The following is a 27,000-nucleotide window of genomic DNA, read 5'->3' as shown; positions in this document are numbered from 1 at the left end:
CAGAGGTTTGGTCCATTACTGCCATGGCAGTGTGCAGGTGGACATGGTGATGGAGAAGCTCAGAGCTCTACATCCTGATCCACAGGCAGCCTAGACTGCCACACTAGGCTTAGCTTGTCTTCTCTTCACCACACAGTCTGCCTTAGAATTTACTTCCCACTTACCCTAACTGGATATAAATCGCTAGGAGGAAAGGACTGCATAAGAGACCTCAAACCTCGCACTCACAGTGACAATCTTCCTCCAACAAGGCCACACTTAATAGCAGCACTCCCTACTGACCAAGCATTCAAACACATGAGTCTATGGGGCCATTCCTATTTAAAGCATCACAACAGGAGAAAACTTTTTAAGTAATATACTTGAAAAAAGACTTACTTGGATGCTAACGAGTTCAACGAGAAGAAGAACTTAATGTAAAAATGTGCAAAGGATTTGGATAGACATTTCTCAAAAGAAACTAGGTGGCTTGCATCTATAAGCTTAGCATTTGAGAACTGGAGGCAAGAAGACCAGGAGTTCAACACAAACCTGAGCACACAGTTCAAGGCCAGAGTGCGCCACGTGAGATCTCGTCTCAAATAAAAGAATATAACATATATAAATGACTGATGTACTGGCTAGTTCTGTGTCAACCTGACACAGGCTGAAGTTATCACAGAGAAAGGAGCTTCAGTTGAGGAAATGCCTCCATGAGATCCAGCTGTGGGGCATTTTCTCAATTAGTGATCAAGGGGGAAGGGCCCCTTGTGGGTGGGACCATCTCTGGGCTGATAGTCTTGGGTTCTATAAGAGAGCAGGCTGAGCAAGCCAAGGGAGGCAAACCAGTAAAGAACATCCCTCCATAGCCTCTGCATCAGCTCCTGCTTCCTGACCTGCTCGAGTTCCAGTCCTGCACTCTTTGGTCCTTTCCTCCCCAACTTGCGTCTTGGTCATGATGTTTGTCCAGGAATAGAAACCTTGACTAAGACAATTGATAAGCATGTGAGAGAATGATCAACTGCTGAACAGCCCTAGCTACCAAGAAAACAAACCAAACCCACAAAGAGATTGTCCACCATAAGGTTGGCTGCATTAAATGAGCAAGCCAAGAAACAAAGACTCCAAGCAGGTGGTCACAACTGTGGCCAAGACCCGGGGAAACAAGGGTCCTACGGCACTGCTGCTCCAGGAGGTGATGCAGCCCTCTGGAAAACTGGTTAGTAACTCTTCAGAACACACAGTTACTCTACGGTCGAGCAATTTCACTCCTAGGTTTCTACCTGTTTGTTCTGGCTTTAGTTTTGTCATTTTTGAGACAAAAAACACCTAGAGTCCCCATACAAAAGTGGTAGGTCTGTGTTCACAACAGCATTGTTACAACAGCTCTCCAAAAATGGAACAAGCCAATGCCTCTTGAGTGATGGACACTGACGAAATTGGGCTATCCTCACAGTGGGATATTACTTGGCACTGAGAAGGAAGTGAGACATACTGGAGCTTAACTGCAACAATGTCTTAGTTGGGGTTTCTAGTGCTTTGATGAAATTTCACTGTTCATCATCAAAGGAAGTCAAAACAGGACATCAAACAGGTCAGGAACAAGGAGGAGGCAGAAGCTAATGCAGAGGCCATGGATGGGTGATGCTCAATCTGATTTCTTACAGAACCCAGGACCACCAGCCCAGGGATGGCCCCACCCACATGGGCTGCTCAATTTTCCACCAGTAACTAATTAAAAATAAATGCCTACAGCCAGATCTTATAGAGGCATTCTCTCAACTGAGATTACCTCCTTTCAAACGACTGTAGCTTGTGTCATGTTGACAAAACTAAAGCCAGGACAAACAAGTAGAAATCACAAACACCACACAGTGTGGAAATAGTCATAGTTACTTCACCGACCCCATCCAACGAACGCCAGTCACTCTCCAGCCCTAACCCAGCAGTGGAAACTCGGCCGTAGAACTCCAGGGAGCTCCTACCACACATCCTTGCCCTAACTTAGGTCTCTCCAGCTGACTTGCCAAGGACGAAACACTGCTGAGAGCTGACCATGCTGCCTTTCTGTTTAATGAATGTCGTCTCTAGAAACTCTGAGCACACCAATTTCCACCTTTCGAGTCTTTTCCGAAAGAACACAAACATCCTCTAGAACCTTCTGAGTTTGGATGAAAGATCAGGAGCTGCAGGGCTGACAGAAAAGAAAGCCTCACGGTTGTGAGCATTTCCACTCATACCAGAAACTGCCCTTGGGATGGTTCACCTACGCTGCCAACTTGACTGGATTCACAGCCACCCGGTCCTAGGGAACAAGGGAAGTGCAGCTCAAGGGGTGTCTGTGAAGGCCATGCCAGACACTCAGTGGTCACGGGAGCTCTTGACCTAATGAGAGAATTTGTCTGAGAAGAATTCATAATGAATGGAAATGTTAGGAAGTGGGTCTTGCTGGAAGAGAAAATAGTCACTGTGATAGTATGTGGTCTTGTCTCTTCCTTTTCCTCTGCTTTCTATCTACTATGGGTTGGCCAGCTTTCCTAGGCCAAAGGTACCTCACTACCCTGAAGGCCTGCCTATGTGCACGAGACCAAGTGACCATGAACTGCATCTGAGACAGTAAGCCAAGACAAAGCTTCCTTCCCTTCAGATGTCGGTCACAGTGATAGAAAGCTAGCTAACAGACAGAGCCAGCACGGCAGAACTTGGCCACCCATCAGGATGGGTGGGAAATGGGCACTCAGACACTGCTACTTAGATCTCAGATCTGCAGAAGTATTGAATAATTGAATGCTTGAATAATTTTAAAACCTCATGGTATGGTTCCGATTCTGAATATTTTAATGAAATCCAGCAAGGAGCATGTCAGAGGCACACACACCCCAACCCACACCAAACAAAAAACAACCAAACAAAAAAAAGCCAAACAAAACCAGGAAGGAAGGAAGGAAGGAAGGAAGGAAGGAAGGAAGGAAGGAAGGAAGGAAGGAAGGAAGAAAGCAAGATTACTTTAGAATTCAGCAAATTAGTCTAATTTGCTTCGTGTTTCAGTTCACATCCCAGTTTAAATATAGTATGTATTTAATATGATGTGAAGTCATATTTTAACACCTTCCAACTGTGAAGACTTTGCAATTCTAATAGAAAACACGCCATAAATTAGCCTGAGGTGACGTGTTGCTTCCACGTGTCTCGAAGTGTGATTGTCTGGAATGGATCAGGATTCAGAGAACTTCCTCTCCATTCCTTCCCTTCCACATTCTGACAGCTTTTACTCCAAAATATTACTGTCAAATCAAAAATGCAAACTCCCTCCCTCCTCAATAAAGAAACTTCCTCCACACTAAGCAAGGCTTGCATGAGGTATGCCAACAGGTAGCCAACAGGTAGAAGCACGTGAAGAAGAGAGGGGTCTCCCCGTTCAGTGCTGAGTCTCAGAGATGAACTCTTAGGAGTGGCCAAGGGCTAGCTTGAGGTGCATCTGGCATTATAAAGAACACAGGACACATCTGGAGGAATTACCATGGCCAGCTCCCATCCCCCACCCCACTACATTCCATCTCTAGCTGCATCTGGGATATCCACACCCTAGAATGTTCCACAACTGTTCCCATTTTTCCCCAAGAGACCAGAGGCCAGATGGAACCGTGCTTGATCAGGATCCTTGCTGGGAAGCAGGATGGAAGAAGGTTTTGTCATCCATCCAGGGCAGAGCCCTTGGAGACAGACTGGCTTATTTTGAAATCTGGTGTCTCTACAAAGACATAACCATTTAGGCTCGAGCTTGATGGTACTTGGTTACAAGGTCATGGTGGCTCCTGTGGATTTGCCTGCTAAATGCCCTGCAATGTCCTCTCACATTTTCTATTGAGGTTGAGGTAGGCAATGTGTTAAAGAAGTTCAGAATGGTCAAATGCCCTCAACAGAGTGGTCTTCCCTGCCCGGTGCAGGGCTGGCATGAAGAATTAACCTCATCCAGGCTTCAGTCTCATGCCAACGAAGAAGGAGTTACACGTTAGGTCTCAGCTCCTGTCAGAAGCACCACGGGGAGAACTGGACTTCGAAGAGCTTTGTGAGACGAGACAGGACACGATCTGATCTGAGGGCAGCCTTCCTGGGTCCCTTGCAGAGAGCTTGGGAATGCATGGGTCTGAGGAAGCCAGTGAGGAATGAGGGTCTGTGGAGAAAGTAAAATGCCAGGGGTGGGCTCTGACCAGCTCCTCTACCTAGGCAAATCTACCAGTGTCTAGGGACATAACTTTCTCTGCTCTAATTTATTTAGTTTTAAATGTTTATGTGTGCTTTCATGGAGTCTAGACACACTGGCTCTACTGAAGCTGTAGCTACAGGCAGTTTAGCTGGCAGACATGGGTGCTGGGAACTGAACTCAGGTCCTCTGGACCTGACTACATTCTTGACTACTGAGCTATCTCTCCAGCCCAGAACATCACTTTCTGATAGACTGTGGTTCCAATGACCTACTTTTGTACAACAGAGCATCCTCAAATTGAATGACTTAGAGCAATGACATATAAACTCTTCTCTGTGGCTTAGAAATTCTAGACAATGATGTCCATTTTTGTTTGGAGCCTGAAGCTTTGTTACAGACACAGAAGAAGTGGCTTGCAGTAGGCTGAAGGGCCAGTGACTCCCCAAATATTTCTCTCTTCATATAACTCTGGTGGTCTCTGGAGACGAGCTTGGACTTTGTGGTGGTCTGAATAGGTATAGGCACCACAGACTTATGAGTTTGAATGCCGAGCCATAGGGAGCGGCACTATTATGAGGTGTGGCCTTGCTGGAGTAGGTGTGACTTTGTTGGAGAAAGTGAGGGCAGGGTTTGGGGATAGGCTTAAAGGTCTCCTATGCTCAAGCTATGCCCAGTATGGTACATGATCGGATGCCTTTGGATCAAGATGCAGAACTCTCAGCTCCTTCTCCAGCACTGTGTCTGCCTGCACAATGCCATGTTTCCCACCATGATGAGAATGGACGGAACCTCTGAAATTGGAAGCAAGCCCTAAATTAAATGTTTTCTTTTACAAGAGTTGCTGTGGTAATGGTGTCTCTTCACAGCCATAAAACTCTAGCTAAGACAGGCTTCCTTACAGTGTGGAACCTTGTCTATCATATATATTCGATAACTGAAGCCTAACGAAAGCACATTCCAGACAAAAAGCCCTGTGGCATTTTGTATCCTATAAGTGGGTGTTATGAAGTATCAGTGTGACACATTTTTGCTGAGCAAACAGACACAAAGGTTGAACCAGTTTCTGGGAGAGTGGACAGAGTCCCAACCCCCAAAGAAGGAGGTCCCAAAGGATTTGTGAACACTTTAAGGCTGCCAGGCAGAGGCTGGCATAAAGACCGGAGTAAAGGGACTGTTGATGGGGTGCAGGGCTCATAGTGGGAAGGGCAATGCACCCCAGTCATTTCCTCCCAAACCCCAACAGGGCCCTCAAGGGAAGCAGGCAGGCACTGCCACGCCAGAGGGATATTGAGGGAAAATCTATAAAAGGTTCTGAGCCACCTGGGAAGAGCTGCCTGACAGATCAGCTAATGAGGACAAAGTATCTGTCCTTGGAGATTTCCTTCACATGCAAATTGACCTAAATTGGGAGCCAGCTGACCTCTGTGCAAAAGAAAGGGGAAAAAAAGGCACAACCAGCGTCAGGTTTCTGCCATCTGAAGATTAACTAAAACCTTGGTCCCACTCCAAAATCAAGATAAAAGCATGGCTTCTCCAAGGGTCATGAAGGCTTTAGAGCAAATTAGCTTATGAAGGAAGAAACAAATATGGGAAACACCTCCAGCTTGACAGCTGGGTTGGCTGAAAGAGGCAGCCGTCGCAGGGTGTGTCTGAAGCACTGCCAGGAGTGTAACCTGTTGGTATGGCGGTGTGCTCCAGGGCTGGCCCAGGTGGCTTGTGGGAGCCGTCACAGGAAAGGCACATCTGTGCAGGCTCTCGGCAGTATGGACTGATGCCAGGCAAAGCAGCAACACTTCACCCAAGTCTGTGGACACACTGTTTCCCCAAAATAATCTTTGGACTACTGGTTCAAGTTAAAAGGATGTGTAGCAGATTTTGGGGTTAATGAAGTTCCAGTGTTCTGCCTTTCCCCCTTTAATATAAATTCCTGACTTTGGACTGGGCACTATGAGGAAGGAAAGCTTTTCTGGTCTCCCCTGAAGTTTGGGTAGTAAGGGTTCTGTGTGCCTCATCTCCTTCAAAATAAACTGGCCTAACTGGTTTCCCTGTTCTTCCTTTAGGTCTGAGGTCTGGGAAATAGGACCTGTTGGAGCACCTTGGGGTCCCTGATGCAGGTAGACTGCCTCACTGTTAGCCATACCACGTTTTTTTATGTGAGTGCTGGGATTCGAACTTGGGTCTTCATGCTTGAAGACCAAGCACTCTAACCCACTGAGCCATCTCCTCAGCCCCACAAGCTGTGTCTTTGAATACACTCTTCCCTTTGGTCAGAGGCCCACCCCCAACACGTGTATGTGTATCTGTGTCCACTTTTATTTACCCTAACTGACTGGGCAGCGATTCCATTTCTCAGAAGCAATTGCCATACCCCACCAGGAAATCCTGCCATCCTATGCCTTCCCCCTGCTTTCCCAGGGGCCAGTTCATTCCTCTAGTACAACATTTATCATACTTTAGAGTAATTATCAAGAGTGGGTTATATTTCTCGCTTGTAAAACTGTGAGCAACTTTGATCTGATCTGGCTTTGAATCTCTTCCAGGGCTGGGAGGGGCTGGTCAGTCTCAGACAATACAAAGAATGCACATAGAAATGAGTGCTAGAAAGGGTCGACAGAGAAGAGAGTGTTGATGGAGTCAGGAAGATGAGGCTCACTGTCAGTCTGCAGATGAAGCCACGCCCCTACATTCTCTGTCCAGCTGCCCTGGGCTGTGAGAGCCTGCAAAGCAGACAGTCACCTGCACATGTAACCCCACTGCTCTGAAACCTGGTCCGTCTGCTCAAGCGAGGCACATTCTGCAAGTGTCTAGGCTAGACTCTCCCATTCCCCAGGGACCAGGAGAGGGGGAGAGGCCAGACCTTGTGCAAGAAAAGCATGTAGTGGAGAGACTACAGCAGCAGCTCAGCAGATAATCACCGTAGGTAAGAGACCAGGAAGCAATTACTGCCATGAGTGTAGAATCTGTCTGATTTGCTTCTAAATGAAGGCTGTTACAGAAATCTTCAAACTCCTGCTGCAGTGGTTAAAGGGAAGGACACTTCGGATGCAAACACTCAATTACCAGGAAGAAAAGCCCACGGGTACAGAAAGTCGGCAATCAGCCGCTCCAGCCTCCTTCTGTTTCTTCCAATGAAGTCAGCATTTTCTGTCTTTCCCAGTCCAGCTGGGATTTCAAATTCTTAAATTAAAAGCACCAAAGATTAAAAAAAAAGAAAAAAGAAAAAAAAGAGCTTCCTTATTCCTCCTGCTAAATGGACCTCCGGCAGTTTTATTCTAACTAAAGCTAAATGAATTCTTTAAGAGGATGACTTTTTCCTTAGGACCCCTCAAAGGAAGTTCTTGACATCACAGGATAGCAACAAGTCTTAGGATAAATAATATCCACCCATCAAACTCCAGCTGGTGTGACAGTCTAGGTTATTTCTAGCAAAACTTTCGTTCATAGAAAGCTCTTTGTCATCCCTGCTTGGAAGCACTAGGCTAGCATGAGCACCTCTCCCACCCCAAGCCCGTCACAGCATCCGTAGGAATTATCCTTAGTGCCTTGGTAGCTTGGATCTGTTTGGTGACAAGCAGCAAAGGTCTTCCCCCAAAATGTAAGTGTCTTTTGTTCTCAATGATGCAGGCTGGTGAGAGGCTTGAGGTCATAAAGAGACCAAGCACAACTGGCCAGTTACTCACAGAGCCTCCACCCCCACCCCCGCCCCACCCCGCCCCACCCCGCCCGACTGATAGCCCTTCGGTGGCCCGCGCAGCCTACTCGCCTTCTTTGATGCTCTCGTCCAGCTTTGCACTGTCTCAGTGACTATGGCTTGACTTCCTCCCTGAAAACACTGGCCCAACTCTTCTCACCATTAGCCCCTTCATGTGATGGTGAAGCTGACTGGATAAGGGAGAGTGAGAGAGTTCCCACAGCACACACCCGAGCATGTCTGTGAGGGCATTTTTAGAGATGATATCATAGAAACTCTGACCTATCCAGATTGAACAAAGAAATTGTGGGGGTGCAGGAGAAGATGGGGGTGCAGATGAGGATCGGGGCACAGTACGGGGTTAACTGGAGAAAGTGTGCCTCCAGAAGCAAGCTTGGCTTGTAAAAGATATACCTAAACTCTTCCCTTCTGTCATCCTTCTCTTTCCTGTCGCCATGCAGTGAGCAGCCTCTGCCAGGCTTCCACTACTGTGAGTCTCTGCCTGGCCTCAGGCCCGCAAAACCACTTGCTCTGTGTCCTCCCTTTGGGGGTTTTAAGTAATCTGGGCAACATTCCAATGCAAGGGACCCCACACCTTAGTAAGCACGCCAACTGCCTTGGGTCTATGTCACCCAATGTTCCACTGGCCAAAGTAAGCGGAGGACCCATTAACAGAGGCATTTTCTTTGGCCATTCTGCTAACAGTGAAAAGGCTCTTAAAGAGCAAAGAACTGAGAATGATAATTCAGCCTACCACATGGTGGACAGTGGAGGTGGCCCATGGGACAAACACCAAGTTCTAAATTTCACCATTTAACCAAATGACAGCTCTTTCGATGAGCCATGAGAACAAGCCAGTGAGTGATCCAGCAGACAACATCTTTCCATGGTTTCTACTTCAGGATCCTGCCCTGACTTCCCTCAAAGATGGACCTGCAGATGTAAGATGAAATAAACCCTTTCTTCCTCTGTGTTGTTGTGCTTATCACAGGAGCAGAAGAGAACTAGAGGAGGCCTAGAGAGGGCAAGAAACAAGTGCAAGGTTCCAGGAGTCTGAAGGGGGTTGGGGGACTTTATACAGAGGCTCTGCCTGGATCAACTCCAGTTCCAGAGCCACTTGGGACTGAGCTAAGGAGCCTGGAGCTAAGGGGTGCAAGGATATAGAAAACGAGACCCTTGAAATACAAGATGAGAGGTGTCCCTCTAGCTCAGCATAGTATACCACCCCCCACACAGAGGCAAGACCAGTGCTCTCCCCAGAGAGCTATTCTCAGCAGCCCCAGGACCTCCCGTCTCCTCAGGGTCATGTCACTTGGCCTGTCTGATGACTCTCCAGATCTTCACATTTCTGTTACCACATCTGGTGTCCCACAGACGGTGTGGCTATGCTTTAATTAGGGGTCACTTCTTGGGGACTGAAGAAGTTGGTTGGGTAGGACTATGATAATGGTATCAGTCTGTTACGGTATGGCCGACTTGTGGGGTGGGGTGTTCAACAGTAAAAATTGATTGTCCCACAATGTGGGAGACCATAAGTCCAAGATGAAGGTGCTGGCAGAGGGCTTTCCTCTGAGGGCTATGAGGACAGTCGGTTCCACATCCCTCCCTGGCCATCTGTGGTTTCTTGGCCATCTGTGCTGCAGGCATCCTCCTCTTCTGTTTTTATGTCATACAATGTTCTCCCTGAGTGTGTGTTTCTGAGACCCCAAATCCCACTACGATAAAGACACTGGTCACATCAGCGGCCCACCCTCTCCTAATGGGACCTCTTCCTACTAATTATATCGTCAAGAACCCTGCTCTTAAATATGGACATGTTTTGTGGATCTGGAGGCAGGGTCCAGATTGTGAGAAATGAATTTTGAGGGTAAAAAATGTGACTCAAAAAGAGAGCAAGATCCTAGTATGCAATTTCTAAGTTCCAACTCTCTCTGTCTCTTCCTGACACTCACACAGGCTGCGCATGCATACACACACACACACACACACACACACACACACAACCCCTGCAAAAGAAACAGCACAAAGCATCATTTCTGGCTCTGGTGAGGTGCCAAAGCTCTCACAGCCTGCCATTCTCCTGAAGTCTTATCGCCAGAGCACAGCAAGGAAAGGAAGCTGCTCTGGCAGGCGCAACACTGCCCACCAACTCCCTGCTAGGGTGACTCACTGGCAGAACACACCTAGAAAATGCTCTAGGGGAGGGGAGCCAGCTCATCAGTGTGGTACTATCTATCCTTGAGGAAGCACACATGTGAGAGCCGAGAGGAGGACCGTGCCCTCCCCCTGGATCACGGTTCCCCCTTCCTTTTAGCTCTCCGCAGCTGGGGGTAGACTGGTTCCTGGAGTTCCAGAGTACCAGAGAGTGGAGGCAGACAGGGTGGTGTGGGCAGGGTCAGGAGAAGGAGCACTGCCTCAACTCAAGTTCACACCTTAGCTCCCTACTCACTTGCAGTATGTGCTTGGTCTAAGTAGTCTTTAGTTCTTCATCCAGAAAGTGGGCCTGAAGAGCACAAGGTCCTGGGGTGAAGGGAAGAGGGGGTAGAACAGAGCAGAACCACGTGAGTGGGACAAAGGTCCCTGACACCAAGCTTGACCCCAGAATGTTCTCTCCCTGTCAAGTCCTTATGGTCCCTTCCAAAGCCCTGACTTGTCACCATGACCTGGGACTAGAATACGAAATCACTGGAGCCTCCTCGAGAAGCCACAACTGAAGTCACAGAGGAGGCTCTCCCTCCAGCCTCACCTGAGGCCGCTGGTGGGCCTCAATTCCTTCCTGGTTTTAGGTCAGAGTCCTTCCTCAGCTCCCTGTCCCAGCAGTCTCTGCAACACTGCAACTCACAACATGGAAAGTGGCTTTCGTCAGAGCAAGCAATACAGAGTGAGAGGGAAGGGCTATTCATGGCCTGTTCCTGGAAATGACACCCAACCTGTTTGCTGAATTTCTTTTGCTTAAAACCAGGTCATAATTTGTACATATGTTCTCACACAACAATATTCACAATTGTCAAAAGGGGGAGGGGCCAAACGTGTTTGCTGACAGAGAAATCAAACGTGATATATCAACAATAAAATGGAATAGTACTCAGTCTTTCACAGGAAGGAAATTGCCTACATGTTATAAATAGATGAACCTGATGACATGCTAAGTGAACCAAGCATCTTACAATAAAGTCACAATATCTGATTCTCCTCTACAAGTCCCCAAAACTTCCAAAGCAACCAAGACAGAAAGTGGAAAAGCAGTTACCAGGGTGACAGGGTGGAGCAGAGAGGGAACACTTTTTTTTTCTTCGTTTCTTAAATGCATTCAGAATTTCAAGATGTGAAAGTTCTAGCAATTGGCTGCATAATGGAAAGAGTAATTTCTGCCACTGAACTTTAAAAAGTACTTTCAAAAGTTAAGATAGTCAATTTTATGCATTTTTCTAGACAGGAGGGAGGGAGGGACTAGTCAAACAATCCAGATCACAGACAAAGAGGTGGGATTACACACAGGCACAAGTGTCAGAAGGTGCCCTCACTAGACACCGAAGCCACGTTCAGGTAGACTTTTCAAGGTCACCTGAATGATGTTCACGCCCATCATCTGCATAGCAGCTGCATACACAGTATCCTAGTTCCCAAGCATAGGCCAGTTACAGTGATGCTGCCCCAAAGGTACCTTCTGAAAGGACCTACAGCAGACTATGCTGTCAATCAATGAAGCCCTGACAAAACCTGACCCCACCACAAAGTCTAATGCACCCATAGAGCACACTGCAATGCACTCTGATGGCCACCCTGGCTCCAGCTCCTCACAGAGGATCCACGATGGGATGGAGGCTGGCTTCAACCTACTCAGAGGAGGAGAAAAGCATTTTGAACAACCCATGTTCTTGCCTTGAAGTCATATTTATTCATCTCTTCTAAATAAACAATGTAAAATATCTTTCTTTTCCCATATCAACTGATGTTTCAGGACACAGAGTCAACTGAGCTGAGTTCCCAGTGCATTGTAACCAATGATGATACCATGAGGCATGAGTGTGCATTATGTGGAGTCAAGAAGTCTCTGAGATGCTTCAGGGAGACACTGTATGGAGCCCTGGTAGTTCACATTTAGAGCCCACAAAATGCACTTTTGAGTAATCCACTCTCATTTGAGCGGGGAGAGACCCTAGGAGGGATGCAGAAACACAGGCTGGCCAAGGGGACTCACATCAAAGACTCTCATCTTATGCTTACTTTGGGACACATCCCCATAGTCGGAAGGGCAGAAACTTCCTTTATTGAACACATAACAGTACTTCTTGTTGCTTTCATAAACTGTGGCTCATTTCACTCACAAACTGAAACAAAGACACGATGTGGTACCACAGAGTGCAAGTTAAAACATAACAGAGATTTTTCCCATTTGCTAACACTTACAGAGCCCATTATGGGTGAGGCAGAGGGCCACTAGGTTAGACCTCTGAGACCAGAAAGGCAAATAGGACACACTCTCCATTCCTTGGTAGCTAGGAAAGATTCCTGACACAATGGTCACCACACATGGAGGTGTCACTCATTCCCTGATGTCATTTGGGTAGTGACTTAGAAAGCTCAGAGTGCAGGGGAGATGGCTTTGATCTATCACCAAAACTTTCTTCTTTCTTCTTCGTTTCCTTTTGGGAGGGAGAGAACAAATTGATCTACAGGGCTCAAAGTCTTTAATTTGATACTGAATGCTTTCACACATGACCTGGGGGAGGCAGGGTATCTCAGCTACTTTTCCTCTGCTGTGACAAAAGGCCCTGACCAAAGCTACTTAAGAGAGAAAGGTTTGCTTTGGTGCACAGTCCCTAAGGGATCGGATCCATCAGGTGGACTGACAATCCAAATGAGCCTCAACGACAATAATAATGTCCAGAGGGCAGAAGAAAAGCCTTCATCCATCACCAACTATTCCAAAATCTTAGTATCAGAAAAGCAGAACAGGGGGTGGGGGGAGCAGAATTTAAAAGCCAGCCTACAAAGGGACCAGCCATCCCTCCAAAGGATGAACAACAACCCGGTCAGCAAAACTGCCCCAGGAAACTGGAGAAGGCGTGTGGGAAACATGCAAACACACAGAAGGTTAACACTGACCGAAACAAATCAACATCCCTCACTTGGAGCTTAGATCTGAGGTCCTCTCATGAAACACCCATGTACCACGAGTGAGGCTAAGATACACAAGCACTGCTGATGTCTCCTGTACAGACAGTTCTCAACCCTGTGACTGTCATTCCCCATTGGCAGCCCACACTGGGTCTTCCTCAGCATGGTTTCCTTTATAAAAACTTGACTTTGTAAAGGAGAGCCATACACAGAGGTTTACAGCTTCCTAGCTAAATGGCGAGATCAAACGCTAAGGCTAGCGCTAAGTTAGAGCAGTTGCTCTCAGACTTGTGCATTAGGACCCACCAGCATGGCGTTAGAATGCAGTGCTGGACCCAACCACACAAGGTGACTCGCTTGGTCTGCAGCGGAGGCCCCAGCACCTGCAGGTCAAGAGCCTCCGTACATGGCAGTGGCTGCTGCAGCTGGCTGAAAAGCTATTCTTATTGTAGCACTGATGAAGAAAACAAACAGGAAGGAAGTTTTCCAAAACAGCTCCCTCCAATTCACCCACTCCTGGCCTCTCTCAGTCCTCCCTCAGTTTCTGGCAAAGTCTGCTCTGATACACATTTACCTCTCCTACGGCCCTCGGGCGCACAGACAATAGAGGTCATAGTTCCTGCTTGGTCCACATCCCACTGGTGATGTGAATATGGTCCATTTGCTCATTCATTCGTGCATTTGTAATGACATAATGAACAGCAACGAAGTAAGAGCCAGGACCTTGAAAATAACCTGTATGTGCCCCCTCGAAACTTCCCCCTACCTACTTCCACCTCAAAACACATTGCAACCAGTTAAGCCTCTTGCTTGATTTGAGGCTTTATTAAATCTACAAACATGACCAACCATTGAGTACAACACCGAAAGACAAAGGAACTCTACCAACAAGCAATAATATGGGTGAATTGTAATCATAACACTATGAAGGGTGAGAAGTGGAGATCATATGCAAATAAAACCAACTTGTAACATTAGAAATACATGTTTTTATGAATGCCTTAAAACAGAAGGTTTAGATCTTTTTAACTTCATTGTAATCACTGAAGGGATCCATGTTGGGAGTGGGGTGTGGCTCAGTTGGCAGATAGTCACTATTCACTTAGCACGTGTGAAGCCCAGGGTTTCCTAACAGCACCTAGTAAAACCAGGCATGGGGCTTATGCTTGTAATCCCAGCAGGGGGAAAGTGGGGCAGAAGAATCACAAGTTCAAGGTCATTCTTGGGTACACAGAGAGGGAGGGAGGGAGGGAAGGAGGGAGGGATGTTCACTGAACAGGAGCCTGTGACTTCTGACAGGAAGGAGGGCCCTCATCCCTCAGTGTCCTTCCTCTTCCACCCTGCAGCTGCAGCCTTCAGTTTCCACAAAATAACTCCCAAATCAAGAGCTTTTATATGCACAGGCAATTCACACAAGAGGGTACCAAGAAGTAAACAAACTCAGGGGGCCTGGGGGTGTCCGTGCTCCTCATAATCAGACAGCAATGACAGCATATGGGGAGGCTAGCATTTCATGACTACTAAGTTAGAAAAATGAGAACAAGAGAAGCACAACCCAGAGCAGCTGTGACTGCAACTGAGCTGTCAGGGTAGAACTGCCAGGCACAGCAGTGAAACCAAACAAAAAAGATTCAGCCAGCTGTGTGGGGAAATTTGGTCATGACCCATGCAGGCTTCTCGTTCAGCAGATCTCATCCTAAGGAGGGGAGCAGCTCACATGACTCCTAACAACACAACAACTTAGAAAACCACAGCAGTGCAACGCAGGAGGGGTAATGCAACCGAGAATGAGCGCAGGAGAACCGTACAGGCGTGGTTCAACATGTGGAGTATAGCAAAATCAAAATGGTAGGCACATGCTTCATCACCCAGGATGAAGACAAGCACACAAATCACTGCGGCTGCTGTTTGGAAGAGGAGGCGTGTGCTGTCCGTGTTGTCTGAATTGCTTTTGTTGTTGTTGTTTGTTTTGTTTCTCTTGGGGGAGGGGAGCCCACCTACCTAGAGAACTCTCGCAGCTCTCCTCATCACTGTTGTCTTGACAGTTATTCTGACCATCGCAGATGAAGCTCTTGTCGATGCACAGGCCGTTCCTGCAGTGGTAGCGGGCCGTGGAGCAGAGCAAGGGGTTCGCTGCTGTGGAGAGAGAACAGTGGGTCACAAGGGAGCCCAGCATATCCCTATGAGGACCCAGGAGCCTTTCTAGTGAGAGAAACAGCATGGTCAGGCTGTAGGGTTAGAGTCATAGCTCATCCAACCCAAAGCCTGGCCAGCCCATGACCTGGGCCGATAAGCTTTATCCTGTCTCCTTCTAAACCCTTCTCCCGGGCATTGTTATGGTCTCCTGTGACCACACCATCAAAGCCCAGAGGTCAAAGCCTCATTCTGAGCAGTTAACCTTAGGCTCCCCAGTAGCTTTTGTTGAGTCTGAGGCAGAGCTTGGAGCTCACAGACTTTACTTGTGCACTACAGAGATGGCTGGTGACTGGAGACACAGGAGAACACCAGACCCAGAAACAGCAGCTGAGCTGGAGACCTTCTGCCTCCAAGGACGGAACCAGGTGATGAGAGGCATGAATGACAAATGCTTCTGAATGATGACCGCTTCTTCCACCTACTCTCTCCTTCTGGTTTTTAAAGAATAGTGTTGAGTATATGTGTGTGCGCGCATATGTGAGTACATACATGTGTGTCTGTCTTTATTATGTATGTGTGCTTCTATGTATATGCGTGTGGGGGTGGATGCATGTGGGTGAAATCTAGAGATCAATATCAGGTGTCCCTGTTAAGTTACTTTCCACCTTATTTTTGAGGCCTGGTCTCTTACTGGGACTGAAGCTTATCAATTAGTGAGATGGGTGAGGTGGCAAGTTCGAGAGTTCTTCCTATCTCAGCCCCACCCCATGCGGCTGAGATTACAGGTCAGCATCCATACACCCAGGTAATGGATGCTACGGATGTGAAATCAGGTCCCCACGCTCATATGGAAAGCACTTTTTAACTGCGCAGCCACCCCAGCCCCTCTGATGCCTTCTCTACAGAGCAGAGACTCCTCATTCTTCCAGGCCCACTAGGGCACTGGCTGTCTTCATTTCTTCCTTGCTACCAAGCAGACCCTGAATTTACACATGGACTCTCTTGAGCAGCATCTTCATGGGACAGCTTGTCACAGCCCCTTGAGGGAACTTAAAGGAAATTGTGGTCCTGGGTTCTGCCCTTCAAGAAAGGGGTGTCAACTGCACAGTATGAGGCAGACCCAGAACTGGTGAAGAGCACAGAGCAATATCCCCAAGGAAACGGCATTTATACAGTATAGTTTGTTTCCAATCAATGAAGTGGATGAGTGGAAATGTCCTCGAGAAGCTGGGTAAGGCGGCTCACACCTCCAATCCTAGTACTCCGGTGGAAGAGGCAGGTGGATCTCAGAGTTCAAGGCAAGCAGGTCTATAGTGAGACCTTACCTAAAACAGTCACCAATCCCAACCCTGACACTCAGTCACTGTGCCAACTCTCATGATGAGTCTGACATGACGCAGAGACTACTCGGACTAAAGGTGTCAGCCACCACACAATGGGGAAAAGAGGCAGACTGCCATACAAGTACTCATCTTCTGTGAGTTTATTCATGTCTGTTCACTAGCTGTGTCATCTCCTAGCTATGCCTGTCCTGGTCCCCCAGATCATGTGCCCAAGAGATGGAAGAACTGTAGTGAGGATGAAAGGGGCTGTTATGGACCTCCAGTAAGGAACTGTGCCTGCACCTACATTGTGTATGGCAAGAATGTACCCAAGTGGATATTAGGCCTAGCCCAGAGGCTCTGCATGGATAAAGCCAAGTCAGACCCAATGTTTCCATGGTCCCTGAACTGTACAGTGTGAGCTGAAATCTGTCTACTCCACTCCTTCTTGAGCTCCGTGACATACCTGGACATTATAGTTGTGAGGACGTGGTCAATTTCCAGTTATACAAGCCTGAAGATGATGTTTTTTTTTTTTCTTTTCATTCAAGGTGGAAAGTTTAATTTGAAAGATCAGAGGAACTAGCAAGATTGGACAAGCTAGAACTGATTTTAAAGATAAAGGACCAAAAGCCATCTGATAAAGTAAGGGTTAATTTAAATCACCCTAGGCCAGAGAAAGGCTTAGCTTAATCAAACTGGAACCAAGGTCTGGCCGCAGCCAAAACCCAAGTGGGAAATCCAAAACCACAAATCACATTTGATTTTCGTCCATGGCAACACTTCAAACCCAGCTTTCTGCTCATCAGCATCCAGCACAGGGGCCTTGGGGGTCCCTGCACCCTAGTGGGTCTGGGCATCCAGAGCATCAGGACCGATCAACTCACTGAAATAGCCTGGAAGGGCAGGAAGAAGGGGCCAAGGATGAAGGGGTGGGGCAAGGTCATGCCAGCATCTGAGTGAGACACACCAGGGTGTCATTCTCTACTTTACCTTCTAACTCAGAGGCTTTCAAACTGTCCCAAGATAAAATAGTCCAGGTCTCGTGTGTGACTGTTTACCTGCATACAGACCTGCGTATGTGTGTGTTTGAAAATAAGACACAGATTGACTTTAATGAATACAACCAACAAGCCCAGCAGCCAGAATATATAAAGAACTAACTCTGACAACCAAAAAGTAAAAGTCAGCAAGGCAGAAAACCCGGCAAAGCATTCAGAAGCGTTTCCCATAAAAGAGGCGGCCACACAGTGAGCCTCACGAGTGATGCACAGCGAGGCATCAGACTTAAGCTCCTACAGTAGAGGTTGTTGGTGAAGATGCGGAGGGAGGTTTTCTCCTGGACTCTGAAGGGGAAGCAATCAGTAGGCCCACCTTGGAAATCAGTTTATTAATAAGTAATCCACCTCCTGCTCAAAAGAGACCTATAAACAAACAAAAAATGTATGCTGAAGCCAATACAGAGGGAGGGGGAATGGAGAACTGACCCAAATGGTCAAATCAGAGAGAGTTTTAACAATGTAATACTGAACAGCCTGGGTCAGGTATTCCTATAAAGAGCCCTTAGTTACATAATGGAGATTTTGCCAGCCATTTTGATTTTCATCTGTATTATAATGACTTGATTTGGCTATTGTACTGATACTTGATAAACAAAGGACACGGTTGTCTTCTAATAAAACTTTATTTACAAACACAAACAGTGACCCATAAAATGTCAACAGCTGGAAAATAAATAAACTGATGTGAGGGTTCTTCCCTCTGTCTGTCCACTGGGGTTCTAACACTTGAGCCCACTCCCACACAGGGCAGAGAGACAGAGGGAAAGTACAGTGAAAAGACTCCCCAAAGCTAGCCTCAAGCAAGCTGAAGCACTTGTGGCTACATTTGTGCCTAGAAAATGCTGGGAAGCTGAGAAGCACTCTCAAGCTTCCACCCCCAGTGTCTTCTGTGTCTCCCTTAACACAGGCCCCGACAAGCCCTGACTTCCAGCTCCCAAGGACGGAGCAAAGTGAGCCAGAGCTTGTTTGCCACCCGGCAGACAAACTAACAAGCCAGCAAGAAAACCAACAAATACAAGAGGAGACAGAAAAGAAAAATCAAATTTAAAAGCTACTTGAAGAATCCCAGATGGAGAAAAACAGTTATAAAAGTTACAAAAGTAGAAAGCAAAGGCAACCCCACTGCATAGCTCAGCTTTTAAAAAAGGTTTTCTTTTAGAATGACCCTGGGCTTCCATCAGAAAGGAAAAATGGTGACAAAGCTGAGATGCAGCACGATCTCGGAGAAAATGCCTGCCAGTGAGGTCCCCAAGCCATCAATGTGCAGTCTCTAGGCAGACTCGCTCACCAGGGAGGCTGATCTCCCCCAAAGCTCCAGGAAACTCAAGTTTTCTTACGTGTCTTTGAGGCCTCTGCAGCTATTACTGTGCTTGGCACAAATTCTGAACTGCTAGTTCACAGATGGAGCAGGAGACAGTGTGTCCTACGGGATGTTATGTTGCGGTATCTTTGAGCAATACCTAATGTACCCCAAATGTTTATGCTGTCTTTATCCTCGCTAAGGCTTACTAGCCATTGAACAGTGTGGGACTTTACTCAGTTAACTACAGAGAGGAAAAGAGTACCCTGTAGTATCTATTTCACAGGAGATGCAAAAAAAAAAATGTGGCATCAACTTTACAGACAGAATTGCCGGCTCAGAAGTTCCTTGGGAATTGTCACCATAAAAAACGCTGGGGCTCTGATGATCTGCTTCCTAGCCCACAAAAAGGCAGGGAGGGGAATAGGTTCAGGGAGGCAGCTAAATAAACTGGCTGCCCATTTGGGCCATATTGGCCAGAGTGGATCACAGGAACCTGCAGTCATCCAAAAGCAACTGATCGGCTTCAACACAGGAACTGAAGCATCTGTCTCCAGCAGGCAGGACTTAGTAGTGTCCCCTAACTCATTTGAAGCGTCTCCACTTTAAAACGTTCACGTGTAAACGGTCATCAACTCCCACCATAAGGTGATTGATTACTACTCAATTCTGAGCCTTATGGCCACTGTGGAGACCCTTCCCTCTGCAGTTCCAATTTCCTTGTGAAGTCTATGGTTGGGATAAGTGGGGCACGCTAAGACTTCCTCATGTCTTGGATGGGGTCTATGGTCTCTAAAAACAAGAGATGCTAAAACATCTTCTTGTGGCACATGGCTCCCTCCAGCCTCATGCAGGGCACCCTCTGTAGCTTGGAATATGCTCACTGCTTTGCTTGGGGCTTGTCTGCCAATAACTATAAGCTTTTATGTTCCTTTCCATCTGCTAACAGGGCCTGTCCAGCACCCAGACTATCAGGCTCAGCAGTCCTCATTCCCATGCTCCAAGACTATGTACACCCATATTCTGCAAAAAGACTCTGCAGGAGAAGGGCCGTAATCCAGACAAACAAGGAAGAGGTAAAGAGTGCTCCACCTCACCTGCCTTCCCCCCACCACACATTTGGGGTCTTAATGCTCCCTCCCCAGAGGCAGTGTGGTCGCTGGTAGGATGCAGGTATATGACTACAGATAGGCTGTTTCCTTCTGCTTTGTATAGATTTCCTACACATCGGTGCCTCCCATCCAGTGCTCAAAGGCAATTCCTCGACTTCACCCTTCACTTTTTTGTGGATGGTTCCCCTAACACCCTTCTGGTAATAAATATCTTTCTCTCAGTGCCTCATGGAGCCTTCTCCTTGAATCTTTCCTCACCTCGAACAGTACACCTAATAGTGACAACCTTCTTCATCCCAAGTTCTTCCCCATTCTGTGATGGCTACTTCCATTAAAGATGCCAAGTTCCAGCTCCCTGGGCATTTAGCCTGGATGACCCTTCTATCTCCCTACCCTTCACAGGCTCGGGACCTGCTGCTTCTACCTAGACATTATCATTTTCTAAGAGGGGGATCTTGATTCTCCATCATCTGCCCAGCCCACAAATCCAGCCAGCCATCTTACTGCAGTGGCTAAGAGTGGGGTCTGAAGTGTCCCTGGGCTCAAATCTCAGCTCATTCACTCACTCGCCATATGGCGCTGAGAGAGCTATTTAACTTCTCTAACTCTGGATTTCCTGATCTACAGCATGAGGACAGAGACAATGCCTGTGTTCGATTTTTGTGAAGACTAAATGAGCCAAAGCTGCAGAGGATGGAGACACACAGGGAGTGACATACAGGGAGTGTTTAACAGATGCCTGTTGAAATCATTGCTGATGGGAGATACTGCGGTAGTAGTGGAGTTCACCCTGGCATTTATACCACCTGAGTTAATATTTCAACTTTGCCACCTGTCAATTATGTAACCACGACAAGTTACTGAACCTTGCCATGTTTCCATTTCACCCATGAGAGCCCCCATGTAAAGCACGGCCTTGCTGTAGAGATGCCAGATACAGCTCACAAACTCTGTGCGAAACTGGTTCATATGTCCTGGAAGTGGCCTAGTATGGCTTTCGGCTCTCACCCTGAGATGTCCTATGGGACTGTATTTTAAGTAGTACCCACCCTCTGTGGTTCACCTTTCCCAACAACCTCCTTGAAGAGCCCTGAGGGAGTGGTTTCTCCATCCCTGACTCCCACAGCACTCCTTGTGCTACAGTGTTGATATTTGTCTGAAGCCTCATTCCCCCCTGGGTCAAGGACGCCAGCTGAGATCTCCACACCCAAGGCAGCCCTTCCAATGCTGTCTGGCATCGTAACTAAAAACAGAGGATGAGAATCTGACAAAACGGTAGGACCTGGAGCTAATGTGCCAGGCAAGACCCATGTCTACCCTGCAAGCATATGTGAAAACCCAGGAGGATGAAGAAGCCATGGTATGTTAAGAGTTTATTCTGATGGCAGTGGGAAGGATTGCTGTCCAAGTCTTCCTGTCTTCCCTATTTATCTCTTTGATTAATTTGATTATTTATTTGATTGGGTCACTCTGGTAGGCACTGAGAACAAACTGCCACTGAGACCATCGCCAGAAAGAGCTAACACTAGGTGGATACCAAATCAACTGTGCATACGATGAAGCCCGAGAAGTCTTGTTTAATACGTGCTAAGGCTGAGAGTGACAAGGTATTTGGCCCTGGGTGAACAGCTGTGGGCCACATGATACCGTGTCCTCTCATGACTGTCACAGCAAACAGAGGAAGCCACACTGAACACGGAGAAGAGTGAAGCAGTGGACGTGTGGGTGCAGGGAGGAGCGGGTTGTCAGGGGACACTCAGGACTGGCCCTTCTGTTCATGAGCTCTTTGAAGGGGGCCAAGGACAAAATGGGACAGAGACCAGCACAGTCTTGACAAGCCAGGTACATGTTCAGGAAAGTAGGTTCCCTGGGAGTCTTTAAGGAGTCTCAAGGACATCTCTTGGGCACACTGGGGAAGCACTCCCACTGTAACTCTCAGCTCCCACAGTCTATATATAGAAAAAGTCTGGGTCTTCCAGGTTTACTCATGGGCTGTCTGAGGAGACAAAAGGATGGAGACAGACAGGAGAAAACTGGCCGGCTCTGCAGGGCTCTGACAGGCTCTATGATCACACATACAGCCTGGCTAACACATCCTGCCTCACTGGGAGACAAGCAGGAAGCCGTCAACTGTGGGACAAATATAGTCCAGGACACCTGAAAGCAGCAGTAGTAGCAAACTAGATTAGATATCATTAAATTAGATATCATTTAATCTAATCTTTATAAACGATACTATGTGCTGCTAAAATAAATGGACAAAAAAAAAAATCACCACTATTCTCAGGCCTTACAAATTAGCAGTGATGCCCTTGATATCATCAAAACGTCACATCACAATTTAAGATAGTAATTAGTTTTTTTTAAAGAATGGTTTAGAGTCAGAGAAAAAAAATGGTTTTGGGAAAAAAGACAACAGTCTAGACATGGCCCTGGGTTAATTTATCTCTGAATCTCTTTCAGTTTACAGCCCCCGCCCCCGCCTTCCTCCACGTTTTAACCATAGAATTACTTATGGATGAACCAGGGTTCTGAGGATTTTCCCACATTCTGGATCTGGAAATTTGCCTCTGTATAATGTTATGGACATATTCCTCGATCTCCTAAATTTTCTGTAAACTTAATGGTCAGAATTTAAGGGTCGTTTAAGTTCAGCTGGGATGGTTTTGGGAAAACGACCTCAATTTGACGGTGTGTGCTCTGTGACACCAGGTCGGAAGGCATAAAATATCTGGTTGGCTCTTTTACGTTTTTAAACCTCAGTAGTTTTTAAAACATGATTTATTTATCGTTATTTGTACTTTGTGTGTGTTTGCCTACAGTTATGTATGTGTACCACATGTTTGCCTGGGGCCTGCAGAAGCCAGAAGAGAGCATCAGATCTCCTGGAACTGGAGTTACAAAAGGTAGAGAGCCCCCATGAAGGTTCTGGGAACCGAACCTGGGTCTTTTGCAAAAGGAGAAAAAGCTCTGGCTGAGCCATCTCTCCAGCCCCACCCCCGGGGGGCCTCTCTATTGATGCTGCTTAGTTTCCTTTATGGGAGGTTCCCGAGCAGGTACAGCAGGCAGCAGGAACCAGGCATTGTGCTGGCTCTTCCACCAAAGGCAGCTTTACAACATTGGCTGGGACATATGTAGCAGCTACTTTTAACACTCTGAAAAGTAATTTGAACATACCCACTGGGAAAGAGGACCAGAATTTAAACTATTAACAAAATGGTAGTGAGTATTCAATTTTCCTTTGCCTCTTAGGATTCTTAGGACACTGGAAAGAAGCCCCTAGCACGTTAAAGAGACAGAAGCAGAGGAATGAGCACCACTCTTCTTAGGTGGATCCCACACTGCACATGTGTGCACCTGTCTTCATTGTGGATGCCCACACTGCACATGTGTGCACCTGCCCTCATCATGGATGGCCACACTGCACATGTGTGCACCTGCCCTCATCATGGATGTCCACACTGCACATGTGTGCGCCTGTCCTCATCATGGATGCCCACACTGCACATGTGTGCACCTGTGTTTACCTGCCCTCATCATGGATGCCCACACTGCACATGTGTGCACCTGTGTTTACCTGCCCTCATCATGGATGGCCACACTGCACATGTGTGCACCTGTCTTCATCATGGATGTCCACACTGCACATGTGTGCACCTGCCCTCATCATGGATGTCCACACTGCACATGTGTGCACCTGTCCTCATCATGGATGTACACACTGCACATGTGTGCGCCTGTCCTCATCATGGATGCCCACACTGCACATGTGTGCACCTGTCTTCATCATGGATGGCCACACTGCACATGTGTGCACCTGCCCTCATCATGGATGTCCACACTGCACATGTGTGCACCTGTCCTCATCATGGATGCCCACACTGCACATGTGTGCGCCTGTCCTCATCATGGATGCCCACACTGCACATGTGTGCACCTGTGTTTACCTGCCCTCATCATGGATGGCCACACTGCACATGTGTGCACCTGTCTTCATCATGTATCCCCCACACTGCACATGTGTGCACCTGTCCTCATCAAGGATCCCCACACTGCACATGTGTGAACCTGTCTTCATCATGGATGCCCACACTGCACATGTGTGCATCTGTCCTCATCAAGGATGGCCATGGACACCAGAAAGGATGAGAATGAACTCAGCCCACTGGGAGGTACACAGTCCAACTTCAAGCAGCACAGCCCAGAACCAATAACTAGGGAAATGCCTATCAGGTCATTTGTCTATGGAGGCAAACATGCAAGTATTCTGTCCAGAATTTACTTAAGATGCTTGTGTCAGACAAAACAAACAAAATGCCAGAACAGAAACTAAAATTAGTTGTCATAGAGAAAGACAGGAAAATCTCAACCCATATGGGAAAAGACAACAACCAGATGGATACTAACATAAAGAAACACAGGTATGGGAACCGTGAGACAAAAATGGGGCACATCACTTACACTCTAACAGGGGATCACAGACATACTGGAAACACAGCGCTTGCACTCAACAGGGGGTCACAGACATACTGGAAAAAAAGGGAAAAATAGTCTAAGCAAAACAAACAGGAGACAAAAAAAGAGAAAATTGTAGAAATAAAAATTATAATAATACTTTAAAACAAAGCAAAGCACAGCAGTTGGCGTGTGTGAAAAACAGATTAGCAGTGACAAAGGAAGAAGAACCAGCAGGCTGAAGACAGATTAATAGGAAGCATGCCCTCTGGACAACAAGGAGCGAAATGACTGAGCCTCTGAGACTGGCGTGACAGAGGCTAGAAACCTGACGCTCCTGTCACCCGAATCTCAGAAGGAAAGAGGGCAGCACAGGAAGACATTTGAAAACATGATAGCTGAAAATGTAGGAAGCAGGGCAACAATCAAAACTTAGACTCAGAAAACACTAAAGAGGATTAAAAACATACTACCTGCAGATGCCCAAAACCAAGATCTAAAAGCTGAGAACTAAGCACAAAATGCTCTTAAGAGTAGCCAGAGGGAAGAGATGCAGGATCTACAGGGGAACAAATCAAGTGACTGGCTTTCCCTGTGGAAACTAGAAAAGCTGGACGGAAGTGGCACATTTAAAGTGCTCAGAGGAAAAAGGACTGTCATCCCAAATACCACATGCCATAAAAATCCTTTAGGAATGGGGGTGAAACACAGACATACTTAGCTGAGGGAAAACTGAGAGCATGTGTCATCTGCATGCCTGCGTTTAACAGCATCTCTGATGCTGCAGAAAGTTCAGCGGTTACAAGCATATACTGCTCTCGCATAGAACCTGAGTTTGGGTCCCAATACCCACGACAGGCAGCTCACAGACACCTGTAACTCCTATTCCAGATTTGATTACTTCTTCTGGCCTCCATGGGCATCTGAGTAAACACACATACAGAGAGAGACAGACAGACTGACTCTCTATCTCTCTCCCCCCCTCCCTCTCTCTCTCCCCACCTCCCTCTCTCTCCCTCTCTCTCTCACACACACACTCTTTAAAATAAAATTTCTAAGAAAGCATCACAGAAAGAAGTTCTTCAGACAAAAGGAGAATGATACCAGAGGTTTGTGAGAAAAAGAACAGAGGGAAGAGTCGCTGCAGCCATGGCGCTCTGAGTAAAAACATTGTATCTTCTTCTCTGGAACCTTTTAGAGTTGATCATTTCAAACAAAAATCAAATGCTGTCTTCTGGGAGTGTCAATAACTGAAGAGTGGCAGTTATTTGTAAGAGAAGGAGACCCACAGAACCAGGTTCCTGTATTCTAATTGGCATGAGGTAATAATGATTCAAGTCCAGAAAGACCCACTGGTAGCTGAAGACTCTAGTCTGACCTGTCAGTCACTGCAAAGCTCCGCCCCAAATTCTCACCCAGGAGTTTTCCCTGATGATTATTACCTAGGTCCAATGAACAACAATGTTTCAAAATGGAGATGTATACCTAACTTTATAATTTCTTTGTGTATAAGTGTTTTGCCCACATATATGTACATGGCCACATGAGAGCACGGTGCCTTTGAAGTTTAGAGGTGTATGTCACAACCCTTGAGCCTGGAGTTAGGAATGGCTGTGAGATATTGTGTGGATATGGGAAACTGAACCTTGGTCCTCTGCAAGAGCAGCAAGTGAGACTGGAGTTAGGAATGGCTGTGAGATATTGTGTGGATATGGGAAACTGAACCTTGGTCCTCTGCAAGAGCAGCAAGTTCTCTTCACTGCTGAGCCATCTTTCCAATTCTCATAGAATATAATGAACAAAACAAAGTTTTTAAGCATTTAAAGAAGGGAAGCAAGCAAGAGTAAAAATATGAGTGTTGAGACAGTCAATCAGACGAGGTATAAAGGAGCTATGTGGCCCTGGAGAAGCTAACGTTCCTCTCTAACTCTTGCTCGTCATCTGTTCAGTGGGGACAGCTCACCTGCACCCACAGAGGGACTGTCCGGGCTGATTAGATGCAGTGGACTTACTGTGGCCCCCCACAAACAATATCTGAGAATTAACAGTCACACCCAGAAGTGCTAAAGATGATACAACAGCAGGGGGTGCCCTAGCATTTGGCTGTACTGAAAGGAGAACGAAGAGATGGCTGCGTCCCCAGACTTACTGCAGTTCTCCTCGTCGCTGCCGTCGGGACAGTCCTCAAATCCATTGCAGCGGAAGCGGCCGATGATACAGTGGATGCCACTGGCGCAGGGGAAGAAGGTCGGGCCACATTTCGATTTTGCTTTGGCTACAGGTGGAAAAGAAACACAGAGGGCCATCAGGGGATGAAGTTCTCAGGCCACAGCCTCCTCACCCCACTCATTCTGAATGTATGAGTGAGTCCTTGCAGGCTCGGCATGAAGTTCCCACAGAACCGTAACCACCATCACTCCACAAATGCCCAGCCAGCGTGGACACCTACATACAGCATTGTCTAGGAAGGGAGTTGCCAAGCATGCTGCTTCAAAAGTCCTTAAAGGGACCTGAGAGATGGCTCCGTCAGTAAAATGCATGCCACACAAGCAAGGGGACCTGTGTTTGACCTCCAGAAACTATGCAAAGATATGAAGTGTGGAGGCATGACCTGCA

General features: G+C 47.1%; 1 protein-coding gene across 2 annotated transcripts in view; it reads right to left on the bottom strand.

Annotated features, from left to right (window-relative positions):
- Ldlrad3 (low density lipoprotein receptor class A domain containing 3) overlaps positions 1-27,000 on the bottom strand; it is a 235,446-nt gene that overhangs the window by 91,287 nt on the left and 117,159 nt on the right. For both annotated transcript variants that reach the window (XM_021156251.3, XM_029474721.2), the window contains exons 3-4: positions 26,534-26,659; positions 15,000-15,134 (exon numbers count right to left, since the gene is read on the bottom strand). In XM_021156251.3, the coding sequence (XP_021011910.1) occupies positions 15,000-15,134; positions 26,534-26,659 (261 nt within the window). The remainder of the gene's footprint in view (positions 1-14,999; positions 15,135-26,533; positions 26,660-27,000) is intronic.

The sequence above is a fragment of the Mus caroli genome, unplaced genomic scaffold (genome assembly GCF_978045245.1).
Source record: "Mus caroli unplaced genomic scaffold, Mus_caroli_1 scaffold_2, whole genome shotgun sequence".
NCBI lineage: Eukaryota > Metazoa > Chordata > Mammalia > Rodentia > Muridae > Mus > Mus caroli.
This window is presented reverse-complemented; position numbering and strand designations above follow the sequence as displayed.